Consider the following 23,058-nt stretch of genomic DNA (forward strand, 5'->3'; position numbering starts at 1 on the left):
AATCTTCCCCGCCACCTCAAGACCCTTCAAAAGGGTGTTCATTATTTCAATAACCTTTTTCCCAGAAGGGTGTAAAGCTAAAAATTGGGGTGTTTGAAACTAAGAAAAAGGGCGTAATGAAAAAGGGTGTAAGAAAAAGGGTGTAAGAAAAGACCGCCAACTAAGAAAAAACGTGAAGAGACCTCCAACTTTGGAGGCATTCTGTACCTGTTTACATGGGTTGACTGAATATTTTCTACAAGCGAGGGGTGTTTTAAGTGCGAATGCACTTTATAAGCGACCCTGAATTCCATTGACCGCCGGCCGTCCACATAGCAACAGCTGCGGGTGCGCGCGCTCTTCGTCTTCCTTGGCAACGGGGGGAGATGGAACATACCCACGTGGGAGATTGGCCAGGAATCTCCTCGTCTTCCTTGGCAACGGGGGGAGATGGGCGCGCGCTGCCTGGCCTCTGACATGGCACATACCCACGTGGGGGATTGGCCAGGAATCGGGCGTGAGAAGGGCTAATGCACCCGCTTAAAGGAGTACTGACACGAAATTTCAAAGCTGAGATCCGCTTTAGCAATCAAGTACAACGACAACACAAATAGGTGTCTGTGCATGGCACATACCCACGTGGGGGATTGGCCAGGAATCGGGCGTGAGAAGGGCTAATGCACCCGCTTAAAGGAGTACTGACACGAAATTTCAAAGCTGAGATCCGCTCTAGCAATCAAGTACAACGACAAATAGGTGTCTGTGAATAAATGCATCTTTCTTTCTTTGTAGTTGTGTGTGTGTGTGTGATCTCTCTTTCGCGAACATTACCGAACCGCGCAAAATCAACTCCTGCATTCACACTTTCACATTCTTCCCCTCGGGGAAATGCGGGGAAATTTTTTGTACCTAACGATGTTTAAAGAAATATGAATTGGCATAATTTATTACCAGTGAAGCTATTTAGTCCTGAGCTAGTTTCGGTGGCGTTAGCAAAGAAATACAAAGAAAAAGAACGGCGGCGCCTGTAAAGGGTGCACCACCGCGGATAGGGTATTAAAACAGTGAATTCGGCTTTCGAGCTTATTAGAGTGTGAGCACAAGGGGCGTATGCGTATCCGCACCTCTTTTTATACCATTTCAAAGGTACTAGTCTTTTTTGTATTCTAAAAGGCAAAAAATTGGTGCAGCTTGCAATAGTGGTGCTAGGCAGGAGAAACAGCATAGCTGGGGGCCGACCTAGCTTGTTTCTCGCTTGGATCCTCTGGCAGGGGGGGGGGGGGGGGACACTGGAACAGCGTTGTAAAATCCTGTTAAACTTGGCCTCACCACTCAGCGGTCAACCTAGCTTATCAAGAACATTGCAAAGCTTAGCAAACATAAAATTTAGCAACACCGGAAGAAACTAGGTCGACCCCCAGCTCCACTGTTCTTTTTTTGCAAGTGAACACCTATTTCACACCATTTCAACACCCTACAGAAAGGCAAGTGTGCTGCGTTCCGTCAACGCGCTTTTCGCCACACGACTGTAGTCTTTTTAATTTTGAAGGTTCAAATTGGTGTTTCACGTGCCAATGCTAAACTTGGGACATGAGGTAAACGAGCGACCATTGCATACGACAATTATTTTTTTTTTGCGTTTGAAAATTTCTTGCGAGCACAGGAGTATATGAGGGAATGTCTTGTTCTTTACTGTGCTATCATGCATCCAAGCATGGCCTTATTCAATGAACAGCTGAACACCTTTTCCACAGCCTCTCAACACCCAAAGAAAAACCAAGGGAGTTGAAGTTGAAAGTGGGTTTAGAGCTAGGAAAAGGGTGTTCAGGTTCACGAAAAAGGGTGTAAAGGCCTCCCAACACCCTTTTTCCACTTATGCTACACCCTTTTGGGCTAAAAGGGTGTAAAAAACTTTAGTGTGTAGGAATCTTCCGACGTGGATTGAAGACTGTGCTACATGCGAAGATCATGTACCGTCTCCCTCTCAACCTAGCCATGTCCGAGGTTATACTCAGGTGAAAACAGCTCGAACAGTACATATTGCACTTCTGCGGAGAAATAGGGGGCAGCTTTAACCAGATCACCGCAAGATCAGCTTGATCTGATTGAGAAGCCAGGAAACGAGCTGCTGCACCCGGGGCTCTGGACTTCTTGTGCCTTGCTGCCCAATCTCCCACTATTTCTTACTGAGGAAAGATATTCTTTTTCTGTGTCTTCCTAAGCACACAATAAAATGTTCAGACAGGTTAAGACATGCGGCACTTTGAACCACTGATAGTGTCGCCTTTTCGCAGAAACTGGCCAACACCAAGCAGCCAAACCCTTTTACGCCCATTTATTAAGTCAGACAAGCTTAGATGACGACTCTCTTTCCTATGCCACGTCGATTAAAACCGCTCCGGCCAGTGTGGTTCTCTTAGCTGACCTTTAGTGCTTGGAAAAATCGTAAACGAAGGAACTGTATTCCAAAACACTCCTTCAGTGTCGAAGTAACATTATCGCGTCGTACATCTTAAGACCTAAACGTAGATGTCACTGCAACTTTTGCACGTGCGTAGTATGGTTGTTCTAATTATAGCGCAATCTCATTTCATCATCAGAATGTACCCTGCCATAGATTATGAAAAAGTGGGGAATATGTAAACAATGGAGGAATGGAGTAACTGTAAATGCATACACTATCACCTCAGTACATCCACCCCTAGAAATACCTAACACGTACGTTTCACCACTTGTGTTGGTTTTGCCAATTCGAGGATTGGACAGCTCGCATGTGTGTCGCCTGCCTTCGTGCCTGGCAGACAGGGCACATGCCGGAGGTCGGTGGCTTGCAGTGAGCCATGACTTATGTGGAGGTTACTCGCCAATACCTAGGTTTTGTTTCTAAAAATAATTGCGAACCGTAAAAATTCGGCCACCTTCGCGATTGAGATACGAAGACTGAGGAAACAGCAGAGCTGGTGGTCTTCACTAGCTTTAACTTGGCTTTTCTTAGGTCTGCCCTTTTAATCTGCAGATTCGACACTGATACCGCCGAGCACCGGCCGTCTCTCTCGACTAAAAGGACACCTGCATGTCAGAGCTCACGCCATCACTAGGCGCAGCCAATCCCTGACGCGCGCCACCCCACCCAAATATCTGTCCACTTAATCTCAGACGAAGCCCACAGCCAAGGCCCTCGCTACAATCTCAAAGAAAATACTGAGCGCCCCGAATGAGACGTTAGCGGAATCGGATAGACGCCGGTTTCATAACGCAATGAACCCAGGTTTGATTCCGACCACAAAATCGTTCTTTTGTTGAGATGCGCACTACCCACACCTGCTCGTCGGTTACTTGCCTCCTCGCCCTTTTCCAGCACACTTTCTTCGCGTAGCATTTTCCTACTCTCCATTTTGCTGCGCCGAGTTTTGAGCGACGCGAGGCACGGATGGAACTCATGCCTACATAGCTCCGGTGTTAAATATGTACAAGAAAAAGGACACACGGCAGAACGGAGAAGTTTTCCGAAATGTCACTGTGCCACTCGCAGTTACAGGGTCTCCAGCCTGAACCCTCGCAAGAGCCCGACCGCATAAAACATGACTTGAGCACGTCGAAAGAGCGCGGACCAGTTATAATGCATCACTGACCAGCCGCGAGCTGGAGCTGAATCATATCCGTAATAAGGAAGCCTTCAGTGAAGCATCGTTTGTTTGCTGGAAATAAAATTTAGGCCTACACCGAAATGTTTCAAGGTAGAGTGTCCTGCTCTGAAGAGCAGACACAAAAAATGTTTATCCAATGAGTGCCCGATAATTCAATTTCACAAAACGAACCACACTCGTTAACACACCCAGTTCTGCATAAGTATAAAATAGTCACCTTAGTCCTGCCGTTATGTTCTGAGCCGGAGCTTTGTAGTTTGCAGACTATACACCGCTTTGCCTAGTTAATAAAATATGTTGTAAACACAAGACGAAGGTCCGGCTGTCGAATGTAAATTAAGTTCCAAGCGAAGTTATAGATCTCTATTTTCCTCTCAGCAGTACCGGAGTCATGAGTGCGCAAAGTGGGACGGGAAAACGTACCCACGAATGGTTTGAAGGTGTAAGTTTTCTAAAAGACTTCGAGAAACAGTATCCATTGCAATCATTGGACGGGAATGGCCGTCTCAGACTGATTGTGCTTGTGTGCCGCTACACGATCTTTTAACGTTGCACCCAATGGTGGTTCAAAACGTGCAATCCTTTATAGAGTGGAGGCGCCAGTGGAAGTCACGCCACCAACCCCGGTTACATCCCCTGCGATTGTATTTCCCATATGGGGACACATTCATTACCAGAAGTGTTTTATTATTATTATTATTATTATTATTATTATTATTATTATTATTATTATTATTATTATTATTATTATTATTATTATTATTATTATTATTATTATGGAAAAGTACATCCCTTTTTATAAGCCTGTTCATTCCAAATTTCCCCACTGGTTCTCTAAAGAACTTCGAAGTTCGCTTAAACTTAAGGACAGTGCCCACAAAAAGGCCAAGCGGTCTGGGCTTGAGAAGTGGAAAGCGGATTTTAGTCGGTATCGCTCACTTTGTAAAAGCCTCTACCGGCGTGACCACCAGCTCTATATAGAGTCGTTAGAGGCTTCTGCGTCTCAGAAACCGGCTGACTTCTGGAGGTATGTACGCGGCCGTTCTAAGGCGTCTAAAGAACACATTAGTCTGATTAATTCCGATGGGGAACAGGTTGAGGATGTCGCCACGAGCTTTGCTCAGTACTTTCATTCTGTCTTTCAACTGCCAGATGGTCCCGACGAACGCCTATCGTTTAATAACATGTCTAATTTTAGTACACTTATGTTCGATGAGAAACTTGTCAATGATAGCCTTAAACGGATGAAACCGTCATTTTCCTGTGGTGCAGACGGAATTCCAGCAGCCCTCATGAAGGCTTACGGCAACATTTTTGTGCCTGTCTTAACTTCCATTTATAATAACTGTTTGCTTTTCGGCAAATTTCCTCGTGCATGGAAGATTGCTCGAATTTTTCCAATATTTAAGTCTGGTGATAAGTCAGCCGTTACCAACTATCGCCCAATCTCACTCCTTTGTGTCGCCTCAAAACTCTTTGAGTCAGCTCTGCACAACGTTCTTGCTGCCTGCGTCAAGAACGTTCTGATACCAAATCAGCACGGCTTTTTCTCGGGTCGATCCACGGTTACAAATCTTGCAAGCTTCATGACTCAGGCTTCGGCTGCAGTTTGTGAAAACGGCCAGTTGGATGTAATTTATTTTGACCTCAGTAAGGCGTTTGATGTAGTGAACCATAAATTATTAATTAACAAGCTTACTATGTCCGGTGTTGATGCAAGTCTTGTTGCCTTGTTGTCCAACTATCTCCTTGACCGGTCCTTTTACGTAGATGTAAACTTCAAAAGGTCTAGTGTTTACACTGCAACGAGTGGTGTACCTCAGGGTTCTGTGCTGGGTCCACTATTGTTTTCTATCTTTATCAATGATGTGTCAACAGTGTTAACAAAATCTTCATTTCTTCTCTATGCTGATGATGTCAAACTATTTAGGCACATTAGCAGTTTTCAGGACTGCTGTGCCTTGCAGAGGGATGTGTCGGAATTATCGGTCTGGTGCAGCAAAAACTGTCTAATTTTAAATCCAGCTAAAACAAAGGTTGTCACGTACAGCCGGAAAACCCATCGTCTACTGTTTTCCTACAGTATAGCGAGAGCTCCTTTGCAAAGGGTTGAGGAGATTAGGGACCTCGGGGTTCTTTTCGACAGTACCCTCTCTTTTTCTTCTCATATTAGGCTCATCACCCGGCGAGCGCTCCGAAGTCTTGGAAATGTGTGTCGGATTACAAAGGAATTCTCTTCTCCAGATCCATTTCTAATGCTATACAATGCAATATGTATCCCCCAGTTAGAATATGCTTCTGTTGCCTGGAATGGCATCTCCAAATCTAGTAGTGAATTAATAGAACGTGTGCAGAAGAAGTTTTTATCCATATTTAAGCACCGTCATCACAATCACAGTCCGGGTCCTGATTCTGACTTACCCATAGTTCCTTCCATTCCTTCGTTGACCTGCAGACGTATGCGTGCAGACCTTACATTTCTTCACAAAATTGTTCATGGTGACCTTTCTTGCGCAGACCTGCTTAACTGTTAAGAGTTTAGTCTTCCACAGAGGCCCACCAGGTCGCATCGCCCTTTCTTGACCGCTGCGCGCAACTCCAATCATTCTCCTGTGCGCAGAATACAGAATTGCTACAACCGCTTCTCTGAACGCCTTGATATCTTTCAAAGCTCCTTTACAATTTACCGTACTGCTTTGTGGAACACAGTATGTTAAACATCTATGATATCTCTGTCGTTCGTTTTTCTTTTTTTTTATTGCTGAAATTTCGTTTCTCTGTGGTTCTGTTTAACCAATATAGTTGCCTGTTTTTGAAACTGTTTACTTATCATGCTTGTCTTATCATTTGTCTCTATACTTTGTCATTGTTTTTGTCGTCTTACTGTTAAACTTTGTTCTCTGCTTGTTGTGTATTCATTACAATAAGCTGAGCCACAAAGGCATCTTCTTTTTCTTTTTTACCTGTACCCAGGCTCCGCCTGTGCTTTATTTCTGTAATTTTCGCTACTTCAATTTGTGTGTGTGTGTTGTCGCTTGTTTCTTTCTTTCAATATGTTTCTTGTATTTTGTTTTCATGTAACTATCCGTGCGCCAGCACCCAGGCCTCTGGCTGTTCCTGGGCACGTAAATAAACATGATTGATTGATTGATTGATTGATTGATTGATTATTATTATTATTATTATTATTATTACTCCCAAAAGCTGTGTTTGTAACAAAACTGGTTCCGTCTACAACTTCAGCTCAAGTTTTCGAGCACCTGTCCGGTGTGGGGGCCGCCCCGATTGTGTGCAAAGGTTTAAAGACGAGGCATGACTCTTACGCCTCTTTCTACGTCGCTGTTGACGACGCGTGTTTTGAGCGGCTCAAAGACCCTGCGCTGTGGCCTCGGCACTGTCTTTTCAAGCCCTTCCGTGGTGAATTGCAGGAAAAAAATGATTCATGCAGAGCAGCAACGACTTGATGATGATGGCAGGTAATTGTAGATTTGATTGCTTTTATCAGAACGTCCGTGGACTTCGCACAAAGTCAGCTGAATTCTTCTCAAATATCGTTTCTTCTTGCTGGCCTATAATTATTCTAACAGAAACTTGGTTGTGCCCGGACATAAGTTCCAATACCTTGTTCCCTCCGCATTACCAAGTTTTCCGGCATGACCGTGACCCGTTGCACGATAAACAACGGGGCGGTCGTGTGCTTATTGCCCTACATGACTCCATCAAGTGTAAACGCCGCCTTGACCTTGAATTAGAGAGTGAGTGTATTTGGTTAGAGGTGTTTTGTGATCAGGGTCAACGGCTCTTAGTGTGTACATACTACATTTCCCCCGAGACACATGCCAGTGAGTTCAGAAATATCCTTAACACAATCGAAACTACAGTAATATCTCACAGTGATCACCATTTCCTTGTCACTGGGGACTTTAACGCAACGGGGATTTCTTGGGAGACTCAGCGGGTCAGTCAGGCGTCTCACCCAATATCTCCGAAGTGTGACTTTCTATTTGATTTTATTTCCTTTACTTCCTTGCAGCAGTGCAACCTCATTAGGAATTCATGTGGGAACGTCTTAGATTTGTGTCTGACTAGCTTGGAAGCTGTCGACGTCTCGCGCAGTCATACTAACCTTGTAAAACCGGACAAGTTTCATCCGTCATTACATATTTCATTGCATAACGTATCTCTCCTCCATTACAGTGCCCCTGTTTGCACACCAGGAAGCAGTAGTTACGACTTTGCTCGTGGTGACTACATTGGTTTATTTCACTTTCTTAGTAACACTGATTGGTCACCAATAGCTAACCTCAACGACGTTGATGAACAGACCGATTTTTTTACTGAAGTTGTTCACGATGGCTTGAGGAGCTTTGTTCCCCGAAAATTTGAAAAGAAAGGCAATTTTCCGCGTTGGTTTTCTGCTGAACTTAAACGAGCTTTGGGGAGGAAAAATCGAGCGCACAAGCAAGCTAAGAAAACGGGGCAGGAAAGGTGGCAGAATGAGTTTCGTCAACTCAGATCTCTTTGTAAATGTCTGGTTAGGCGCGATAGGTCGAATTACATTGCCGCGGTTGAGGCTGATGCAACACGCAGCGCAAAATCTTTCTGGGGCCACGTCCGTTCTCAAACATGTAAAAATTCACCTGGGAACATTAACCTCATCGATGAACGAGGAGAGAGCATATCGGACGTTGCCAATGCCTTTGCGCGACACTTCCGTTCCACTTATGGCAACAACAGTGCAGCTTGCACCCCTCCACAATCTCTAGGTTACTGTAAAAACTCAGAAGTGCTGGTTTCGGAAAGTCTCGTTTTGAAAGCTCTGAAACAATTGAAATCGTCATTTTCATGCGGCCCTGACGGCATTCCTTCTGCCGTACTGAAAGCGTTTGGTGATATCCTAGTTCCAGTATTGACGTGTATATTTCAAACTTCTCCCAAGTCTGGCAAGTTCCCCGCTCGTTGGAAGAATGCAAGGGTTGTTCCTGTATTTAAGACAGGTTCTAAACTGGACCCCACGAACTACCGACCGGTATCTATTCTATGTGCTGCTTCTAAATTGTTTGAGTCAATATTGTATAAACTACTCACATTCAGTATAAATACCACATTAATACCTGAACAGCATGGTTTTTTTGCGGGCCGATCGACCACTACCAATCTCGTCAACTTCATGCTGCATGCTTCGGAAGCTGTGCAAGGGAGAGGTCAACTTGATGTAGTCTACTTTGATTTAAGCAAGGCTTTTGATGTCGTCTGCCACGAGCTCTTAGCCAAAAAACTATCTGAGCTTGATATACAACCATCCCTGATATTTCTTATATGCAATTATCTATGTGATAGGTCATGTTTCGTGCATGTAAATGGACAGTCTTCTCTTTCCTATGAGGTCACCAGTGGTGTCCCTCAGGGCTCAGTTCTCGGGCCACTTCTCTTCTCAATCTTTATAAATGATGTCGCGACAATATTTAATGATTGTAATTTTCTTTTATATGCCGATGATGTAAAAATATTTAAATCTGTTTCCAACTCTGCCAGCTGTTCCGCTCTCCAGAGAGCAATCTCGTCCTTCTCGCATTGGTGCTCATGCAACAAACTCCTCATTAATACATCTAAAACTAAGGTAATGACATACACAAGAAAGACTCACAACATCTTGTTTCCCTATAACTTCAACGGTGAATTACTCCCACGTGTGGTAGAGGTTAATGACCTAGGCGTCACTTTCGACAGTAAACTGAGCTTCTCTCCACATATTCAGGTAATTACTCGTAGAGCTCTTCGATCGCTTGGCGTTGTCTGTCGCGTGTCCAAGGAGTTCAAGGAGCCGATTTCTCTTCTCAAGCTCTACACAACTATATGTCGTCCTCAGCTTGAATATGCATCTGTTGTCTGGAACAGCACGAGCAAAACAAACCGTAAGCTTGTAGAAAGGGTCCAAAATAAGTTCATATCTATCTTCAACCATCGCTTTGGCGATAGTAGTAATTATAACCCTGGATCGCCCTCTTCATTGACGCTATCATGCTTAACTTCCAGGCGGAACAAGGCTGATATTCTCTTCCTCTTTAAAATTATGCACGGCATAGTGTCTTGTGGTGAGCTGCTACAGCATGTTCGTCTTTATGTGCCGCAAAAGTGGACCAGGAAACATGATACCTTTTGCAACCCCAATTGTCTGCGTGTCTTGTGCCCTGTGTGCCTACTGCAATGCACGTACAATCGGTACTCGGATTACCTTGATATATTTAATGATTGCCCTACTCTGTTTCGCAAACATGTCTGTGAGTTTGTATTGGCGTAACTGTCAACCTTTCTTATTCTGCATTTGTCTTTTATCCTTGAGTTCATGCATTTAAATGACTTTCATTCCGTAACTTCAACATAAGCTATCCTTTCGTTTTTTTTGTATTTTGTATTTTATTTTGTATTTGAAAGATGTGTACATTATGTTTCGTGTGTTTCGGTTTCCGTGCGCCAGCACAAAGGCCGACCCCGGCTGTTCCTGGGCACGCAAATAAATGATTGATTGATTGATTGATTGATTGATTGATTATTATTATTATTATTATTATTATTAGCACAAAGGCCCCCGGCTGGTCCTGGGCACACAAATGATTGATTGATTCATTGATTTTTGCAGTAATATCCGGAATATCGGTCGACATTTCCCCCCAAAACATTTGCCGAAAAGTCACACGTCGACCTACATACTGGTCATTGGCATAATGCTAGTTGTCATCTGGCAAACAGACAGCCCTTCGGGCCCATCCAAACCGCAAAGGCAGCATTACTACCGGCCTTAATAAACTCACCGCCAATTTTTTATTGCTTCTCTCCATGTCAGTGAACATGTGCGTGCTATTTTCTCTTTGCTCGAGATAACTTAAGGCACTTGCGCCATTTTACAACAGCATTTAAAAGAAACGCTTGATATTATGGCCAAGCCAACGGCAACATGTCCGGCTAGCGCCATACGGTGTTTGCGGACACTTTGTTTTTTTTCAGATTTCGAAAATGATTTATTCAGAAAACAATTCCTCGCGTGAGCCGGTGAAACACATATAGACTCCGCCTGACTGAGGCCCATTCACCCGTGCTTGAATATTGCTTATAGCGGTAGCAGCAAGAATAAACAAACACAAAATGCAATAAAACTAGATCAATACCAAAGAACTTCGCAGAAAGGATAATTGGGCCAAACGAATACACAGAAGTGCAAAAAAATCATTCTGCGTGTGCGATAATCAGCGGGTGGTTTGCTGATAATTTTTGGCAGCTAAACAGCAAAGTACACTGCGTTTCGTCAGACCTTTACATACATAAGTTGCCGATTAGTTGCATTCAAAAAAGTTATAAAGTCGAGGATGGGGCCCTGCTGTAAAATTAAACTTCCCTGACGTTTCTGAGCCAGTGGTGAACTGTGGTTCACAGCTTTCATTGACACAAATTGAGGAAAAAAGAAACCCACACGTTAATAACAAAGTGCACTATGGAGAGCTTGGGCTCCGAAATTAAATATCAGCAACAGCAAGCGTCGAAGCAGCAGACGTATAGTGTCGCGTCAATAGTTGGGAGTGGGCGAATCTCATTGAGGCGGAGAACAAAAAAATCAGCCGCGATACTGCTCCTTTCGTTGCAAATGTCGACAAAAGGCGATAATCTTTCGTCGACGTATGCCATGTAAATGCCTCCCTTCACTTTCCTGATCACCTCTCATGCTGTTCCTCTCCCGTCGTGCTCCTCCCAAGGTAAACATGCTGGAGGTTTGCTCAAGTCAATTTAAATTTACCGTGTTCCACTACTCCAGGCCGACTGCCTCGATGCCAGCGGTGCCGTACGGTGGAGACGCGCGTGAATTGAGCCGCCCTACTTCAACGTTTATAGAACCACGTTGCCCTTCTCCTCGTGCGTTCCAAGCGGAACGTGGAGCCTATCTAGTTAAACATTTCGTCGCTGTAGAAACTTTATAATCATTATCAGGGCACTAATGAGATTACCATCATCGGTGGCTGTCGTCACGGGAGCAGCTCTCGCTCGAGCTGCTTCATCTTCATGTCATCGCCATTTTGTAAATAAAACAGCACCGCAGCATCCGGACGTCGCGGCCCTTCGTCTCTCCTCTTATTTTACATTTTGGTGCCGGCAAACCTGGCATGAAGGCCCTCCTGCGATTCAGAGTTACCTGAAATTCGGCCTGTTAGGAGGGAGACCCCTGGATGCCGACGACGGACCCTTGCGATGGAAAGGGGCATGGTGGTGCTACCGAAACCCGACCGACGCGACGGGCAGACGAAACAACGACGAATCCTCACCTCCGACGATCTCCCTCGATGGGCAGCGATTCCAAAAAACGGCGAGATGAGTGCCGCAGCGCATCGTGCAACGAAATACGTGCTTCGTCCGCAGCACGATCTGAGTTTTGATATGTCTGGGATGCACGTTCAGAAACGGATGATAAAATGGGAAACAGAGAGGATATTTGCTCGAGGATTATGCAGAGACGGAAAAGCAACTTTGGGGTTGACCGTAATGGCAGGGAGGTATGTGATGTGTTGAAGAAATGTATGCGCCAGTTGCAAAGAACAGAATTTATATTGAGATTGCTGAATGAAGATATCGAACCGTTTATTGACACAGACTCCCTGGATGAGGAATGTGCCACCAACGCATAATATCAAGATGAAATCACTCATCCGTATCTACTATGAATTGAAATACAAAAGGTACGAAACCACAAAATCGTGCCAGATCGACGAGATAATAAATTACTCTACAAACTTCAATGAGTTTTATACATTGACAGAAGAATTATATGACCCACATGATTTGAAGAATTTCCCAGAAGCCTCAGCGACAGAAACGATGCATGCCCCACAGTTCCTAACGCAAGCAGGCCGTGACAATGCGACAACTTCGTTGTCTGCGCGTGATCTCCAGACGTGATCTTCAGACGCGTTGATAATGTGTGCCTTTCAAGAGACCGCCGACATGACCATGAGCAAGTCAGGCATCTCCCCGATTCCCTTGATGTCACCACAAACTACGGATCGGCAGTGTTCCGAACCTGAGATCACGGATGTACCACCTGGAAAACTAAAACGGCAGGATGAGATGCAAGTGTTGTCCACTAAAATACAATCGATGGACGGCGCTGAAGAGCAGAATACTGACCTTTTTGAGCGACATCCGAAGAGGATTGCCGTTACACGCATCCTACAACACAGCCGAAGAGTTTGCGGTAAGCCTCCTTTTAAGAAACGCCCTCCATCTCACAATGACAGTCCAACTAGAAAAGTGCGAACGCCAGCAAAAAGCATGAAGAAGCTAAGAAGCTGTTTTCTGGCCAAGATTTATTTAAAATGGTTCTGTACATATCCGAGTTCAGAGGCGTCGAAGATCAACTTGGAATTTCCGCCTGGCTGCGTCGTCAGCCCCGACACTACCGGCACGTTCTCAGCAGACGGCCCTTGCGGCAGCCTCGTCTTCCGATTGCCTCAGAGTATCTCAGAAGGACTCAGTCAAAGCACCTACCGGACGCGGAGTGACCAGAACATCTTTGTGGGCGCAAGGATGTAGAAACTTTATAATCATCATCAGGGCACCAATGAGATTATCATCATCGGTGCCTGTCGTCACGGGAGCAGCTCTCGCTCGAGCTGCTTCATCTTCATGTCATCGCCATTTTGTAAATAGAACACCACCGCAGCGTTTGCAACACAACGTTTGCATCTCCTATCCGTTCTTTCATTATGTGAGCAATAGACGGGGCGTGCCGAAATTTTCGCGACGCTTTATTCATTCTCGTGTCGATCTGTTGACGGTGAGAGCGAACCGTGCGAGTGATCGGTTAACATTCCGAGCGCGCTTTGCAGACAGATTAGGGAGAGTGCGAGTTGACTTGTCGATAGCGATAAGAATTGCCTTCATAAAGCCAGAGGGGTCGCCATCAAGAGGACCGATCGAAGCGCGGTTCTCGAGGTGGCTTTGCGTCGACGAGTCTTAGAACTCCCGCCATTGCTTGAACGCGATGTAGGATCCCTATTGCAGCCAGCGGGGATGGAAAAAGACGAAATTGAAAAAAAAACAGGGAAGATATACCGATACTGGTGCGCAACAAACAGAGCTACGGACAGCCAATGTCCCTGATAAAGCGACAAAACTGACCACTCAGATTCTTAAAACACCATTCACAGTTTCGGACTTCTGAAGCCGCACCACGGTGTTTGCATCGGACCGAGGCTCACTGTCACGAGGGAGAGTGATGAGATGCTCCCGTATCCTGAAAAATCCTCAAATAGGTCTCGCAAATATTATTTTACTTAAGTAGACATTCGTTTACCTGTTTAGTAGTCGAATGATGTGACTTCTTATTCTTCTTGTGATTATTCTTTGCTATTTCGGTACTTTATACAGCGAATATACTAGAACACTTTTTTCTGAATTTGCAAACGAAACTAAGGAGCCATTTAGGCGAACGGGGTAAACTTTAGACCCATTTATTGAGATGTCTGGACATTCTCACAGGTGCAACAGGAGATTGACCAGGTCATAGGCAGAGAGCGTAAACCAACGTGGGAGGACCGCTTACGCATGCCCTTCACCATGGCCTGTGTTTGGGAAATGGACCGCTGGAAAACCGCTGCCCCTCTGGGCCCTGCGAGAGAGTGAGTTCTGGCTGCTTCGTTGTCCATTGTTGTCCACAGAAAGTTTGTCAAGCTTTTTCGCCATGTTAGAAAGAAAGCAAGAAAAGTGATTTCTACCAGAAGGTGAATGTTTCATAACTCTACTGTTGATGTCGTCGCCAAGAGCCCTATTTTTAATAAACGAATAGTGGGCGTTACATACACCTAAAGTGTTCTTAGCGCACAACGCCAATACGGTAGACATCTACCATCTTGATACGCATATAAACACAATAGTAATGTATCCTAATTTAGAGGTCCAGTCATGAACAAATGAAATGTGAACACGAAAACATGAACAATATTACGTAAATTTGATAAATGCTGCTCGTGGAGGTCCACTAATGGCGCATTTCCCAACTTTGTTTTCGTAACTAAGCCACGCGTCATTAGGACTTGCACGGGAAGAAATTTCGCTGTTTGTGTGTTTTCGTTCCATACGTTTGTGTTCGCGTTTCATTTGTGACTTTACAAAGATGACGGGGGACTTCAATTTTGTTGCGAACTATTTTTTAGAGCAAACAAGTAATCAAATACAACTAAACGCTACAGAAGACGAAGTCCAGTTTTAGCTTTTACCACCTTCGATTATGCATCACTATTGCCGTAACTCAATTTGTACTGCTGAAGAGGCCATCAAGTAGCTTCTTTGGAGGCACTCTTACCTTCAACGTTGGGAAGGAAAATGGCTTCATTGCAAAATAACTAGTCTTGATGCTCGGACGTTGTTCTCCTCAAGAAAAATCTTGTTACTTTGCGATCTGTAAACCATTCGGAGAAGCCAAATTTGTGTTTGTGAGCTCTGCAAACGGTATCAGTCATTTTTCTATGTAGTTCAAGTTTATCGAACAGTGCTTAGAGCCCGGCACTGTCTACAGCCAAACAAAGATAGAAGATCAATGTCGCAATTCATATCATTACTGCGGCTCCGTTAACACGCCATATCAATGCAGCTGCTAACCAAATGCTTCTTGATCTGGCTCATAGCGTGAAGTATGTTTTTCTCTTCTGCAGTGCATCTGAACCAGCTGTTGTTGATGAATTCTACATCCCGAAAGGAACTGTAATTTTGGCAAACTTCTGGGCCGCGCATTTCGATCCGAAAGTATGGAATAATCCTCTCGAGTTTGACCCTTCTCGATTTCTGAACAAAGATGGTTCTCTTGTGGCACGCAAGCCTGACTGTTTGATGGCATTCTCAACAGGTAAGAATCACTTTGCAATTTCAGAAGTTGGACCGATTGCGAATAACGTTACAGATAAGCATAATTACAACAACCAAAACAAAAAAAGTTAGTTCTATTAGGGTTCATATTTTCCTCTCCACTTCAGGAAAGATTTGGAAAGCTCGACTATCCCCCCAGTCTCCGACCACCATAAAATGTGGGTTCGAAGACCATAGCAGGATACGCGTTTTCGGCCCAAGCTGGTGGTGAATCGTGTTGCGATTTTATTTCACGCGCCGTCCTTAAACAGAAAAGGGCTTGAGTCGAAGTACACGCTAGCACGTACTCGCTTTTGACAGCTTGTGTTGTTCTTGCAACAAATTAACTAGAAACTGGTTGCGTGCGGCGTTCAGTTTTAATTTCAGTAGATGTGTCCTCAAAACAGCTCCATTTAAACATTTGTTGCCAAACTGGTGATGGTGCAATTTTTTTGTATAAATTATGCGTCTTTTAAACTTCTAGGCATATTCACTTTCATTGTTTGTGTTGGCCTTTATCCGTGGAAATCACTTCATACTGGAGCTTTTTTGGGCGTACATTGTGCGCCAGATATTCACACGCCAGATATTCGAAAACACACTAGCGGGAACAAGTCCAGCCTTCCCAACCGAAAATTCTGCAGTGACCAAGAACCACTGAAAGCATCTCTTATCGGCAGCTGTCAATACTAGGAGGAAGTGTCAAGGGCAGTCCTGATACTTTATTGAGAGTGAAAAAAGGTCTTTAAAACGTTACGTGAACTTTTCGGTAATGCTCCCGCAAGTAACTTTAAAAAAGCTAAATAAAAGTTAGGGAAAACGCCGTAGGGGCAAGCTATAACTTGTATTATATTTAAAAAATGAACAGGGGCCCCGGGAACACGACCACGCAGAAAATGATTCAAGTGGATATAAAATATTTAGGAGTAAGTGGAAATAAAAATACAATACAAACATATTTGCCCGCAAAAATCCATGCATGTATAGCCCCTCACTCCTTCAGAGTCGTCTCAAACATTCGCCTAAGAGCAATAAAAGGGGAAAAAAGGGGAACCCTGAGGAAGAAACCCGTGGGGGGAACCCGTGGGGGGAACCCTGAGGAGGATGCGAAGCAGCAGTGGGGGTTGGTTGGTGTGTAAGTAGGGTTGAAGTAAGTAGTGTGAGTACAGTTGATGTGCGGTGTTAGAGTAAGGAGACGCGTGGGTAGCGTGAGGAGGAGAATGGAGGAGAGACGCGCATGCGCAGTGGAGGTGTGGACGGCGCAACAACAAGGGAGGGAACACAGTCCGACCATAAGCATCCTACGGGAAGATGGTGTAACTTTATTGGAGGGGGGGGGGGCGTTAGAGTGGAGAGGCATTAAAAAGAGAGAGAGAAAGAGAGAGACGTTGTACGTGGTATGAGTTTGTCTTTATTTAGGCATTACCATCGTCATGTTCAACGTAGGTGACGTCGAGCTGTGGTTGGCGTTCCGCTTTGATTAGGAACCCCTTATGGTCTGTGAAATGTAAAGTACAGGGCTGTTGTAGCGGATGAACCCTAAAGTTGTTAAAGATGAGGTCGATGGTCGTTCCCCGGATGGTTGTGGGCTGCTTGTAATCACGGTTCGCCGAGACTCGCCGACGCACGCCGCCGTAGACGACAATGAAACGTCGAAGGCGCGTGAAGCGTGCTCGTCTCGTGCCGGCCCAGGAAGACACCGGCAACACTGTCGCTCAAGGAGCTTTGAAAGGGGAAGCGTGTTTGTCTCGTGCAAGCCCAGGAAGACACCGGCAACACTGTCGCTCCAGGAGCCATTAAAGGGTAAGACACCACCGGGCGTTCAGTAAGCCGAGCATTGGGCAGTGGGGGTGTGGACGGCGCAACAACAACAAGGGAGGGACATAGCCCCGACCATGAGATGCTTCGCATCTAAAAAAATTGGCGCAGCTTGCACTAGTGGTGCATGGCTCGAGAAACAGCAGAGCTGGGGGTTCACCTATCTTGTCCCCACACTGACAGCGGATCCCAGGCGAGAGGGAGCATAAACACCAAGTCTGTTCACGGTCCTCGTACAGGGCGCGCAACCCAAGACAGTCATGCTCGACATTAACGGCCGCCAAAACGTCGTCGTCGCCGCCCGAATCAAGCCCGCTTACGTCATGTCCTTCTGAACCAGTTAAGCTTTCCCCGTGTCAACGACCAAGCCCTGGAATCCACAAGCACAACCAACCAAAAACATCACGTGGGCAACACAACGGCCTCCGGCTCTACAGGGGAGAACGGCGGAGGGGGGGGGGGGGGAGAGAGAGAGGGGAGCCCGGCAGCGTACGGCACGCCACGGCTTCGCCACGCCGAAGACGACAAAAACGAAAGCCTGAGATCCTCACGTGGCGCAAGCCCACACGCAAGCCTGTACCATGACGGGTGCGCCTCACGAGAAGCGCGCTCAGGTGCGCTCGGTATTTTTTCCCAAAACCAGTGTGCCAAGGTTGTGCTGGGTCCCTCGCGCTGAGGCAGTTTTATTTTCTTGGTATTTATTTTTCTTGCTAGCGCCAACAGACCAAACAAGCTTAAACCATTCTGCTTTTAAATGAAAATCGAAATGTCCGCCGTGCGCGCGGTCAGTGTGTGCACTTAATAGTAGGAGCTGATGTGATTATCCAAACAAAGTCCGCCAAGCTGACGCGTAGTCCTTACTCTCCCCGATGAGACAATTCAGTTCAGTTGAATGGTGCAGGGCACCACCACCCTAAGAGGACTCCGTCAGTGGGGTCCGCAGCCACTCGACGCCGAGCGGAGGACCTGTGGTAGGAGCCATGGATTGAAATCAGAGAATTCAGACAACCGCGCCCATAAGAGCCCTGCATCCATGGAGGTTCCACCGCAACAGGCTGGAGAGCCGACACAGGCCAGTCAAACGTTAGGGAGACGACTAGCGTTCGAAGCACCCAGAGCCAGCCGCCAGAGCTTCGTTGCAGAGCTTCGTTGCTTCCCTGCCTGATATGTCGCTAAACATAGCAGACAGGCGCCTGATTTGTTTTGCAACACTATCAAGAACTGTGCCTCTACGCTTTCAACACGGCTCTACATAGCCCAAAAGCGCGGTCCGAAACTCGTCTTTTGGTATTCTTGCGAATTTCAGGCTTGCACGGAGGTCAGTGTTGCTGGCGTCAGTAGCTGGCATGTTAGTGAACGCTTGCGCGGAAGAATGCTCTTAAATTATCTGCCTCTCCATTCTCGAACAGTGCTGGGAAACCGGAGAGCAGTGCACTGCCGAAGCCCGTGGTAACGTTGTGTGCAAGCCCTCTTGCGCTACTCAAACGTCAACGCCGACCGCGGGCGCTTTTGTCCATTAGTTCGTTCATCGCTTTTGCGATTAAAAAGAATCTCTCGTGCTTACAGCAAAAGTAGAATTTGAAGTGCATTTTGTAGCCCCAAGAACTCTCCATGCGACCTTAGCCTAGACATGGCCGTAATTATTCGCCACTGCTTCTGTATGGAAGTTATCTACTCCGTCCCACGTTATCTATTCCGTCAGAGCACGTGTTTCTTGCCGAACGTACGCAATACATACAAAAGAAATCAGTTACAGACAGATACCTGGTAAGCGTCGGGGTATCGCAGAAGCTCCTCAAAAGCTCTACTAATTTTTGAAGTATTCTGCCACTGACACTTCAAGGCCATTCACAAAAACCAGATCAGTTCATTTGCACCTACCACGCTAGCATTTTTTAAATTTTTTTTCTTTGTTTATTTCTTCAATAGTGTATATGTCTAGCAGGAGACCAGGGCTAAAGGCGAAAACCGCCTGACGGGGTCCCGGCCCCCTTTCCAGGTGAATACATCAATTCGCATCAATGCATTAATGAATACATAGTTCTATCAGAGTCACTCGGGACATAATGCAGAAAGGAAAACATTGAAACATTGTACTTATCACTTTCAACAAAGAAACAGAATATTTCTGCAAATGAAGAAAAAACATGAACATAGCATTTATCAGTTTATACATTAACAGCCTTACCCTCCCGAATAGATACTTTATTAGCGTACAAGTAACAAACACAAAAGCCAATACAAAAATGTAAACCATATTGATAAACACGCACAACCAAAAAGATAAAATTTGTACTGAGGTTCATTCAGGGCGATGGATTTTGGTAGATGTCAAAGTATTTCGAAGTTGCTTGGATCCCCTCTTTCTATTCCATAAAGCCCCCCAAGCATTTTGGATAGAGAAGCAGGTTACCCAGTTATCACAGAAACATTTGTGTTTACTAAAAGCGTCCTGCACTTCTTTTTATAAGTGGATGGGAAGTCGTGAAAATTCATGCTCAGTTGTTGCATATTTAGCACTTTCGTTGACTGAAAATCAATAGTCTGCTGGCCGTTATTCGTTCTTATAGTCCTTATGGCCGTTATTCGTCCTTCGTTTTGGATTACGGATATTATATTCGCCTGCACTTTTAGGTGGTAATTTATATATCCCGCTCCTATAAATCCACTGTAGAAGCTTAAAATTATAAACCTGGTCGGCTTTCAGCATGTTGCATTTAATGAAGAGTGGTCGTGTTCTTAGATCGCACCTATCCCCTTTGAAATTTTCGCACATTCGCAGAATTTTCTTTTGCAGAATAATTAAGTTAGTGTAGTTATACGCGGTTGTGGGGCCCCATGCCAGGATTCCGTAGCTTAGCCTAGAATAGAAAAGAGAATAATATAATGTCTCATTATAATTCACCCCGCAGTGCATAAAGTCCAAATGAATTGCACCGGAATCTACATCTGTTACGCTGATAATGTCTGTAATGAAAGAGCGCCGAAGCTAACCTCAGCTATAAAACTAATGTATGGGGTCAGATGGTAAAACACTGTATGCGATGTAAATTCAGTCTCCCGTCTGAGCGGAAATGTTCTGCATCAGATGCGCAACCGTGAGTCCAATAGTTACGCGTTTTTATAACTAAGGTGCGATATAACTGCATTAGTGCTCTTTCTTTTGCATTTTTAGAGATTGAAGCTGGCTCTCTTGAAAGGGCAATATAATGTATTGTTATGTGTACTTCATCGAGCTCATTGGCTCGATCAGGACGCGGAATTTCCGAAAATAAGGTATTAGATGAAAGAGTGCCGTCTTTGTCACGCAGGTTCCTTCTGAGCTTTGTTCTCTTGCGCCCCTTCCCTATGAATCGGGAAGCATTACCGCACATTAGGCATTTCCTGATGCTCTAGCAGTAGGTTGGAAGTAGGAATTAAGGCGGAATTTCTGCCTTGTGGCGTTATTAGTCTGAAAGCAAAGGGAGCTCCGGGAAAGCACGTCACTTCTTTATATACGATCGAATACAATGTTAGGGCTGCAATGTGTTGCTTTAGGACCATTGTCGAACTTGTGCATAACAACGCCTGATAGATTACTAAATGGTTCCACTATTCTTGTTCTCCCTCTCCCTCGCAGGAAAGCGCACTTGTCCGGGCGAGATCCTCGCCACCATGGAGATCTTCCTGGCCATAACGACATTCCTGCAACGATTTCACGTGCTGCCCGCGGGCAAAGCTCCTTTCGACATTAACGACCCGAAAATATTGGCGGGGCACATAGAGCACCTCAAGCTCAGATTTCTTCCTCGGTCATTAGCTGATTAAGAGCCATGTCAGTGACCTGCTGCAACACACTGCGTATATTCTGTTCCTGTGCAGCCACCATTTATTCCAAAATAAAGGGTTCAAGGTTCTTTTTGGCTCCTTGCAGATCACTTGTATTGGCCCTCTCGGCTTTAACCCACAAACGACGCTGCCCACATTCATAAAGAGGCAATAGATAGCAGTACAAGCCTGGGTTAATAAAACATACTGCTTCCTCACGATAACAATGACACCAAATCTCTCGGTAACATCGCACGAATAATGGAAAACCTTGGTAGCCCTGGCGACTCCCCATCCACGTATACCTGTGATTTATATATTACGCCATAACCTTTTCTGTGCGATTGGTGTCCGTCCACTTAAGCTTCCGCCCGAAATCATGACTGGGCGATGGTAGTGGTGCCTGGACTTCCGTTTGGCCGTATCAGTAACATGATAACGAACAGTTAACCAACTCATAACTATTGTTTTTGTGCTTAGACCATATGACAGCACTGTAGCAAGATATTTGAACATTTTGCAATATTTGTTGTGCTTTATAGGTTCGAAAAAATGTATTTGACGGGTAGAATTGAGCACCACAAAAGTAATAGAAAGAAGTTGTCTTTTGTTTTCACGGACCCATTAATCACGTCAGTACACACTCATTTATATTACAAATGCTCTCTCTTTTACTGTCTTTCATAGTGTCTTTCCATAACTTTTTTCTTCCAGATTCAAAGCAAAACCCGTTGTTATGTGTCGCTGTCAGGAGAGGAAGTAAAAGAACCAGAAACATTTTTTTCTCATAAAACAGTAAATGTTGATTGATTGTAGGATTTAACGCGCCGACGCAACGCAGGCGATGAGGCCCGCCGTAGTGGAGGGCTCCGGATTAATTTTGACCACCTGGGGATCTTTAACGTGCGCCGAAATCTCGTACACACGGGCGTTTTTGCTTTTCGCCTCCATCAGAAAAGCGGCCGCCGCGGCCGGGAGTCGAACCCGCGACCTTGTGCTCAGCAGCGCAACGCCTTAGCCACTGAGCCACCGCGGCGGGTTAAAACAGTAAATGTAGTTGGGATATTAACGCAAGTTCCACCTCGTCAATAAACGCAAATCAAGCGTTGCGGCTGCTTGGCTGGTCGCCTCATTCCGTAATAACCAAGAACGCGTCTTCATAGATCATCACAGGTGATTAACGGTGAGGCTCTGGGCATAGTACCACCGCATACACCGACAAACGCAGTTTGCGCAGAGATAGTATTCAATATGAGGACGACACGCGAAAGAGATTTGAAGATCCGCTCATCAGAAAATATCAAACAGCGAAAAATGCTATTGACATAAGACCGTAGCTTATTTTTTAAACGTGTTTGAATATTGTTTGACGGAATGTGCATCCTCTGTTTTTGGCAACCATAAATTTGCAATATTGATTCGAAAATTTTATTGCGTACACTTTTTCTTCGTTTCCGTTAAAATTTTCCCAACGGGAATACAACACTGGTCATTGTTTTGCGCTTTGTTCCTGCGCCTTTACACTTTTATTAACTCCGAAAAGTTATTTCACTCTTTGAGAAGTTTTTATTTTATATTATTCTCTTTATTCCTCCCCACATTTCTTGTAAGGGGGCTTTTATTTCTCACACTCTCAGAAGTCCCGGTAAAGTGTCCCCACCACGATGCTTCAGAATGACCAGTCAGAGTCGCCTAGTGTGCGAATTCGGCGAATAACGAAGACCAAAACATAATTTGCGTAAAGAAGTGTATGTGCGCCGGGGCAACACGCAAGGCGTGCAAGGCACATGCATTGCGCAATGTCCCAGCCCAGATGCCTTTTGTTACAGAAACTGAATGCTCCGCCAGGTCATTTACAGTGTGCACTGCCGGTGATTTTCCTCTCTTCGTATAAAAGCTAATATTTACTAGCTAACTTAAC

The 23,058-nt window shown here is 45.2% G+C and overlaps 1 protein-coding gene across 3 annotated transcripts in view; it reads left to right on the forward strand.

The window, feature by feature from the left end:
- Positions 1-21,214, forward strand: part of LOC144179334 (cytochrome P450 2F3-like) — a 123,692-nt gene extending 102,478 nt beyond the window's left edge. For 2 of the 3 annotated variants that reach the window (XM_077707631.1, XM_077707638.1), the window contains exons 8-10: positions 14,151-14,290; positions 15,323-15,513; positions 20,950-21,214. In XM_077707631.1, coding sequence (XP_077563757.1) covers positions 14,151-14,290; positions 15,323-15,513; positions 20,950-21,137 — 519 coding nt within the window. In that variant the 3' untranslated portion in view covers positions 21,138-21,214. The remainder of the gene's footprint in view (positions 1-14,150; positions 14,291-15,322; positions 15,514-20,949) is intronic. The other variant, XM_077707649.1, reaches the window with a different exon arrangement.
- The last annotated feature ends 1,844 nt before the right edge of the window (positions 21,215-23,058 follow it).

Source organism: Haemaphysalis longicornis, unplaced genomic scaffold, assembly GCF_048455015.1.
Source record: "Haemaphysalis longicornis isolate Haplotype H1 unplaced genomic scaffold, Haemaphysalis longicornis Haplotype H1 scaffold_1, whole genome shotgun sequence".
Classification (NCBI taxonomy): Eukaryota; Metazoa; Arthropoda; class Arachnida; order Ixodida; family Ixodidae; genus Haemaphysalis; species Haemaphysalis longicornis.